The sequence below is a fragment of the Plectropomus leopardus genome, chromosome 7 (assembly GCF_008729295.1).
Source record: "Plectropomus leopardus isolate mb chromosome 7, YSFRI_Pleo_2.0, whole genome shotgun sequence".
In the NCBI taxonomy this organism is placed as follows: domain Eukaryota; kingdom Metazoa; phylum Chordata; class Actinopteri; order Perciformes; family Serranidae; genus Plectropomus; species Plectropomus leopardus.
This window is the reverse complement of record NC_056469.1, coordinates 7704224-7712437: the sequence shown is the minus strand read 5'-3', so window position 1 is coordinate 7712437 and position 8214 is coordinate 7704224. Positions and strand designations below refer to the sequence as shown.

Sequence of the window (8214 nt, the reverse complement as noted above, 5' to 3'; positions counted from 1 at the left end):
GGTCAAACTGGCTTGTGCAGTGCTCAAATTAGCCATAGCTAGCAACAGAGTTGTGTGATGACAGCATGTACGCGAATAAGTTTGGCCGCCTGATGTTCGGGCTGTACAGCCGCAGGACAGCCGCTGTCTGCGGGGTGGTGCACAGAGCGACGGGACGGAGCGGGTTCAGCTGGACTGCGGTGTGCAAACAGCGGACACTATTGCTGCAGAGGAGCGCCTGTTTGGAGACCCAGCAGCAAAGCTCAGCCTGTCACGTCAGGTACAGCCACACACGCGTGTGCCACAGCCAGTCAAGAAGTCAAAGTTACCACATTGGTGACAGGAACTTACAGGTTCACATGTCACAGTTCAAATGTCCATATTTTGGTGGAAAATGGGTTACAACTAAGTGTTAAAGGGTACAATTTCGTCCTTATGAATGGCTGAAATTGCCGAATCAAGTAAAGGTCCACTGAAATCACACAAAAATGAGCTTTTAGCTTATATGTTTCATTTAAAGCTGCAGTTATGTTACTCAAAGCAACCAATATTTTATTAGGGGTTTGGATATAAGAGAAATTGTAGATAGGACTACAAGCAACAGCCGTTTTCATGGGTTAGATAAATTTAATTACTTTTAGATTTACGAGAGTTTATATATGTCTGCCATAACATTTTTTTTTCTTCCCAAGGTGACCTCATGAGGTTTTTATGTTATCCAAACAACAGACCAATACCCAAACATGGAATAATGGTATAAAATGGAGACAATTCTCACATTCGAGGAGCTAAATGTTGCAGATGTTTAAAAAAAAACATGTATTTTAACTTGGTATGACACTAAAATGAATAATGGATCATCAGAATTTCTGACAGTTTTTTTGCTGGGTTTTTATGTCCTTCAACTAATTGACTAATTGACCTATTATTTTAGCTCCAATTGGATGATGCAGCATCAGATTAGATGCAGTGACCTATAAATCCATGCTCCCAGAAAGTGTTTTCAAGGTTGTATGTGTCAACTGTTGTTGTTCCCTGTATTAAAAAAAGTACTTCACCCCCCAAATGAATGCTTATACATCAATTACTCACCCCGTGTTACAATAAAGTCCTGAATAACACTTTGTTTTTCTCTTTTTTACCATCCACAGTACTCGGTCAGCCTCCCAAACCACAGTGGACCCTGATGAGGTGAGGAGGTTCCAGTCACTGGCCAGCAAGTGGTGGGACGAACAGGGAGAATTTGCAGCTCTTCATGCTATGAATGACCTGAGGGTGCCTTTTATACGGTGTGTGTGTGTGTGTGTGTGTGTTTTAAATATGATACGCATTTCAACAGTCATATTTTTGAAATGCCAAAATGTCACGCCCATGTCATAGTCGACACGGAAATGACTGGCAGAGGCGTCAAGCAATTGTGTCAAAACATAACCTGGAGGAGATCCAGCGTTGTGGTATTTGAGAGCAGAAAATACATCGGAAATACATTCAAGTAACATCAATTAGAAGTGACAGGATTCCTCCAAACATCAGCACATTTCCAGCAAACAGTGTTTCAGCTGCCCCAACGCTCCATACGTGTATGTTTTGGGGCTGGCTGCGTCTGTTTTGATTGATAAGATCTGCTGTAGGGGCCCTGCAAAATAATCATTACATTACCCATCCAGCCAAGAGCCCGTTGCCGCTCTCCCCTTCCCCCTCTGTGCTCCTGGTGGTGATGATGATGATGATGATGTGTGTTTATGGTGACAGTGTGACAGATCCAGTGCCAGTATATGTCTGAGTGTGGCTGATTTGCCTGATGTGAGTCTGCCCTCGGGGTGTGTCTAAATGAGACTCAGCCGCACCGCTGCTACTGTTGCTGCTGCACCTTTAAGACTCTGATAATCTCACTATGATACAGTCAATCAAGAATACTTTCATTTTATTTATGGAATATGTTTCAAGTACAGTTAGAGTCAAAAGAACGACTTACTACAACAGTAAATCCCACATCCGTAAAGGCAAATTTGTCATTTAACTTCAGTGTTTCACTACTAATACAACAAGCTGAAGTTATACTGTAATGCTGGAAAGGTGTAAAATAAAACCACAATTGACTATTGCAACTGACAATACAATGTAACAATAGCACAATAATCATAAGGAGGGAAATGCACCACTTATCTTCAAACCTATTTTTGAAACATTATGCTCGAGAAGAGTTCACACAATGAATTTTAGAGGAATACTTTGCTGATTTTCCACCAGTTTTTTTATCATAACAATGTGGGTAGTATGTATAAACAAACTATGTTAAACGTCCCCTGAGCTAAACTGTACACAGATCTCCCTGCTTGGATCTGTGCTGGCTCTAGGACTGTTGCTTGAGCTACAGATTATACTTCCTCAAATTCATATGCCCGCCACCACACAAAGAGTATAGAAGTGGATCGAGAGAGAGAGATTTCCCTCCATCCCATGGCCCTTTATTGCATGTCATCCCCTCTCTCTCTCTTTATTTTACTGTGCAGGATTCCTGTCATAATAAAGGCCAAAGTCCTTTATTATGACAGGGAATAGTATAGATTCTTGGCTTTTTAGAAAATATTCAGGAGTGGAGCCTCCGTAAGCCACTGATAATAAGTTTTGCTGTCACTGACGGACCACATTTTTTCATTTTTAAAGCTACAAATTTAGCAAATCAGTTCGGCTTATTTGCTATAATATTACTCACATTCGGAGTCTGTTGTGAAAACTTGTTTTCCTGACTCACAGCAATCTTAAAATACTGCAATATGTCTAGTTCACCATTAGAATTTTATTTTATTTTTCTCAAGATGATTTGTTGGGCTTTTTGCCTTTAATTGACAGGACAGTTTAAGCGTGAAAGGGGGAGAAAGAGGGGACAACATGCAGCAAAGGGCCAAGGATGGAATCGAACCCACAGCCGCTGCAGCAAGGATATAGGCCTTTGTATATGGGCCGCCTGCCCCTAGAAATTTTGTTTTGACTTTTATTTGATTTCAAATGAAAGAGAATGACATGCAGAGGTTAACAATAAAATCTGTATCTGCAGTTTAACACTAATATTATATGTCAGGAATATTTTTTTCTCCCAGTTAATAATAGTTCTTCACATGGACACGGCTCGACGTCCCACTCAGACTGTGGCTTAGTAGCTTTTGTCTGCGTCTTTCTGTGCTGTGGTGTTGTTGCGAGCCGGTTAAGTGGTTGTCTGCAAACACCTAATCCTCTTCCCTTCACTGTTTGCACGAATGCCCTTGCACCCCAGGAGAGCTGTAATGAGGACGGTGCATACCCAGATCTTGGCCTGTTCTGCATGTTTAACGCCTGAGGCAGAAAGCCTGTGAGTCAGGCAAGGTAGGGAGGAAGGAACACAGCAGCGAGGTCGGGATGAATTTGTAGCCAGAGGATATTTGTGGTTGTTAGCTGGCAGACACTGTAGCTCACTGTGAAATGGGGATGGCTCTGACAGTGGGTGGTGTAAGCAGGATGTAGAGATTCTCGTGGTCTCTAAACTCCCGAATATCTCCTTATGTGAAGCAGCATTATGAAGATTCCAGATGTTAAACACATCTTCCCTCAGTCCTTCACATTTATAATTTGATTGTTATTGTAACTTGATGTGTATGTGTTGTAAGAGGACAACGGGTGCTGATCCTCTGATGCGAAATTTCTTTTATCTTTTCAGGGATAATCTGCTGAACGTGCACAGAACACGTCACCCTGGGAAACCACTCGGAGGGCTCAGGATATTGGATGTGGGCTGCGGAGGAGGCCTGCTCACAGAGGTAAATGTTTGTCTTTTGTGAGAAAGATGCAGACCCAGTGCAAATAAGGACATGCAGACAAAAATATCTCCCCCAGCACATCGTCTGCCCAGTCTCAATTACTACCTTTCATGTCACATTGCTTTCCCGATAGCAGTCTGCTGTAGTGCAACATTCTGCTTTCAGTGCATTATAGTGCCAGTCCTTTCACATACATACCAGTGGCCAAAAAACATTTAAACGTCACCCTAATTCTCCTTTCCTTTTGATCTGACTGGTCTCAGTTTGGTGGAGCGGACAGTCGATCATTTACAGTTGTTTATCTGTTTGTTAGTGTTGATAGTTGGGCAGCCAGGACAGGGCGTCTGTCTCTGCCTTTATTTGAGCTGAGGACTTACCAGCTGTATTGTGTGATTTGAAAAGACAAAATCAGGTCCTGGATGTTTCTGGCTCTGTCACACACACTGTCATATTCAGACACAAAACCCCAAAACGTGTCTGTTAAGATTGCGACTGTGGTTGAGTCTCTGGGTGTCTTGTCTCTTCAACACTTCACATCAGAAGGGATCAGCTGAGGGAGGATGGAGATCGGCCCCTGGGCAAGTGCAGCTCACCACACAGGCCTGTGTCTTTACTGTTGTCCAGAAGGGGGCGTTGTCGTTCATCATCCAACTGCTTTTGTTGTTTACAACCTGGTCTCAAATGTGACAGTTTTTGTACAGCACACTTGTTCTTATTATCTTATCTATATCCTGTCTTCCTCTTGTCCTTCACAAGCCCCTGGGGCGCCTGGGAGCTAATGTTTTGGGTATAGATCCAGTAGAAGACAGCATCGGCACAGCCCAGCTGCATACATCCAAAGATCCGGACCTTGGGAACAGGGTCAGCTACTGCGCCTGCACTCTGGAGGAGCTTTCAGCAGGAGAGGAGGGAGGAGAGGAGGAGCAGGGGGAGGGCCAATTTGATGCTGTTGTAGCTTCCGAGGTGGTGGAACATCTGGCCGACCTGGAAACATTCGCCTTCTGCTGCGGCCACGTGCTGAAGGTGTGTCCTGGGATGTAGTGTGTGTATGTGTGTGTGTGTTTTCCTCCAGCTGTTAGCTCATGTCAGATATTTCTGCACCAAAGGTGTGTGTCTGTGTGTTCATCTGAGCGGAGGCTAACGTGCATATGGTGATTTTGTTATGTTTGTTGTGTTTGCATCTGTTGTGTTTCACTGGGAATAGGAGAGCATGTGTTTGTATGTGTATGGGCTGCATTGAACCTTGACGAGCTTGAGCGAGAGCTGTACATCAATACTGAGAGCAGATGATCATAATCTCCCAGGTCAGTGGGCCAGAGGAGTGGAGAGGGGAAAAAAGAGCCTAATCTTCACTTAATGCCTCTGAATTTGGTTTAGGCACGACTCCACGTTCTCTCTCTCTCTGGCCCAAATCTCTCTTTTCTGGCCCCTTTGCTAAAAAAAACCTTTAAAATGTATCTTCCTTAAGGGCGTCTGTATTGTTTGGATTCATTTTACTGCACTCTTGCGCTTTCATTTTTTATCTCATCCACTCTCCTTCGTCCTCCCCTCCTGCTGAAATTGTTAATCTTAACCTTAGTTGGTTCTTAAGGTTTGGCAGTTACTTTCTGGTCTCTTGCACTGGACTCTATCCATGTAATCCACCCTATAAATACTCTTATGACTCAGGTAGTACCTCACTTGTGTACCGCACCTGTAGAAATGTGATCTCATCGTAAAATGTGTTTTTGGAAGCAATATTACTGTTAAAAACGTTAAATATTTAATGAACTAACTGTTTCTTTTCTCTGTGTGCAGCCAGGCGGCTCACTCTTCATCACCACTATTAATAAAACCAACCTGTCATACGCGCTGGGTATTGTTGTAGCCGAGCAGCTGCTGCGCATCGTTCCCAGTGGGACGCACGACTGGGAAAAATTCATCAGCCCTGAAGAGCTGGAGCGCCTCCTGGAGTCCAGTAAGTCCCTCTAATTTCCATACAGGGAAAAGAGCAAACACAGAATGAAACAGCTTCCCTTGCTAATGATAAACAACAGATACGGAGGTTATGAATTACATAAACACCTCGATCAGAGATTGGCTCATTCTGAAAGAGGCTTAATTCTGTTAACAAGGCCTGGTCTGAAAATGACAGAATCTGTTTGGCAGATACAAATTCCACATGTAAAGCAATTTCAGTTCTAGAATACCTTTATTTAACTTTATTTTATGTGTTTAGGTTTGGATGAGCTGAGCATGATGAGCTGAAAATGGGAACTCTGTTTTTAGTGTGGGTTAAACAAACAGAGATGATTCGACCACAGATAATCTTGTCATTTATCTCTTTTTAAAATCATTTTTATTTTAAATGAAAGGAGGTTGTCTTTAACCATCTACATTTTGGTAACTGCAGGAGTAATAAAACGGTTTGCTGCACACAGTACAAAAACACCTTGTTGCTTTTTTCCTTCAATAAAAAAAATGAAATTGCCAGTCAGCGATTTGCTCATTCTGAGTGGCATGAATTTTGTGGTCAAAATAAATGTATAACTGAGCTCCCAAGATGTGCATTTCATCGTTTACAGTGGCAGACATGATGTTCTGTTCCCACCTCTAATTGCAGGTTGAATAATGTTATATTTCCACTGTCTTCTCAATCTCAGCACCCATTGGCTATCGTCTGATGATGATAACGCCTCAGACTTCCTCTCCCGTGTGCCGCTTATTTTTTACAGTTTGATTAGCTACTTGAGACAGGTCCAGACAATATTTTGGTTAATCTCTATTTACATATGAATGCATACAAATGAAAAAAAAAGCTAATAAAAATCAGCATACAATAATAGCTAGTGGATTCCAAGATTGTATTTTTGGTCAGTGGGTTGCTTTTGCTCTCCACATGGTCTGTTTACCTGCAGGCAACCAAAGTCTGCTCACATGTGATTGGTCAGTGCTACTTGGACTACAAAAACAAGCCAGAGCACCTCTGAAACCAAAATCTTGTGTCCTTGCCTACAGGTTCTGCATAAATATGCAGATATCTGTTTATAGCAATTACTGTCCTCCTACCTTAACAGCTAAATTTGTGTACATTGAAACACTTCTTGATACACATTATTTTAATGTTAAGAAACTTCAGAGGCTGGTGTTAGTGTTGTTTTCAGCCATAAAAATCACTATTAGCTGCAGGTCACAGAGTTCTGTTATAGGTATTAAAAAAAGAAGTTTATCTTTTATGTTGCTGTCATGTTGTTTTTGTCTTTGCCCTCTAACCTCCCTCCCATCCTTTCATCTGCTATCAGATGGTTTCTCAGTGCAGTCTGTCCAAGGAATGCTGTACAACCCCGTATCAGGAGCCTGGAGCTGGACCAACAGCACCAGCATCAACTACGCCCTCCACGCTGTCAAAGTGAGAGACGATCACCACACAGAGCAGGCTGACGAGAGCTGAGCCAAATGACTGGAGAGCAAGTCAGGAAATAGAAAAGAAAAAAACTTTCAGATGTGTGGAGTCCTAACTTTCCCGTGGCCAGCGGTGAGGCAGCGTATGCGACTAAGGTTATTAAAGGAAAGAGACACAGAATTAGAGACGTACTGTAGTTGCCAAGTTGCACTCAAAGTGAGATTGCATGATGCTGAAGGTTTTCTGCTGCTTTACTATGAAGTGTTACAAACAGTTTAAGAAACGTTAGGTGTTTAATATGCTTCACAAGGCAACTGTGCATCCTCTAATTGTGTCATTCAGTGTAGGGATGCACGATAATATCGGCACATCATCGGTTTTAACAGATATTACCAGACACATGCTTTTATTGCCAAAGTGAACATGTACAAAATGTCAACCCCAAGTTGAAGTATTTGTCTTATTTTGAACAGTGAATAATTAATACACTCAAAAGCTTTGTATTTAATGTCACCATCTGCTGGTGGGCCATCATGATAGGAGTATGCATGTTATGATCTCTATAATTAGATAGGAAAAAGGTGAATATATTGGTTATCTGCTAAATGAGTTGTTATTTATGAGCATGTCTAATATCTGCAAAAAATCTAATATTGTGCATCCCTAAATCGGTCGTTTATACTGTTCACATGTATCATTTTCAGAATATACTGTTGAATCAACTTAATATTTTTGGTTAAATATTTTGTGATTTGCCATATACTCTATTGAAATTATTGCATTTCTGAGGAGTGAAAGTACAACAGTGAAAAAAATCTGATTTATTTGGCCCTGGACGCATATTTAAATTTGATTTCATGCTGGTTTTGGCTGCATGCTGAATAGCATTTCTAGCCTTTGGAAGTTGTGTCCACACAAGGATGGAACAGTCACATCCTCTGGGATTATAACGGGTCTCATGTGGAAGTATTATATAATACAAATCAAGCCTGTGGCAGATAATAAGTCATGCTTGCATGGCATTCTTAAAGAGACCAATAACCAGGATGTAAGGAAGTG

At 41.8% G+C, this 8214-nt stretch overlaps 1 protein-coding gene across 1 annotated transcript; it reads left to right on the top strand.

Moving 5' to 3' along the window:
* Nucleotides 1–5: 5 nt before the first annotated feature.
* Nucleotides 6–7643, top strand: coq3 (coenzyme Q3 methyltransferase). Its single transcript, XM_042490390.1, has 6 exons — nt 6–259; nt 1131–1268; nt 3674–3773; nt 4530–4796; nt 5571–5730; nt 7055–7643. The coding sequence occupies exons 1-6, from the start codon at nt 66–68 to the stop codon at nt 7201–7203; spliced, it is 1008 nt and encodes a 335-aa protein (XP_042346324.1). The 5' UTR covers nt 6–65; the 3' UTR covers nt 7204–7643.
* The last annotated feature ends 571 nt before the right edge of the window (nt 7644–8214 follow it).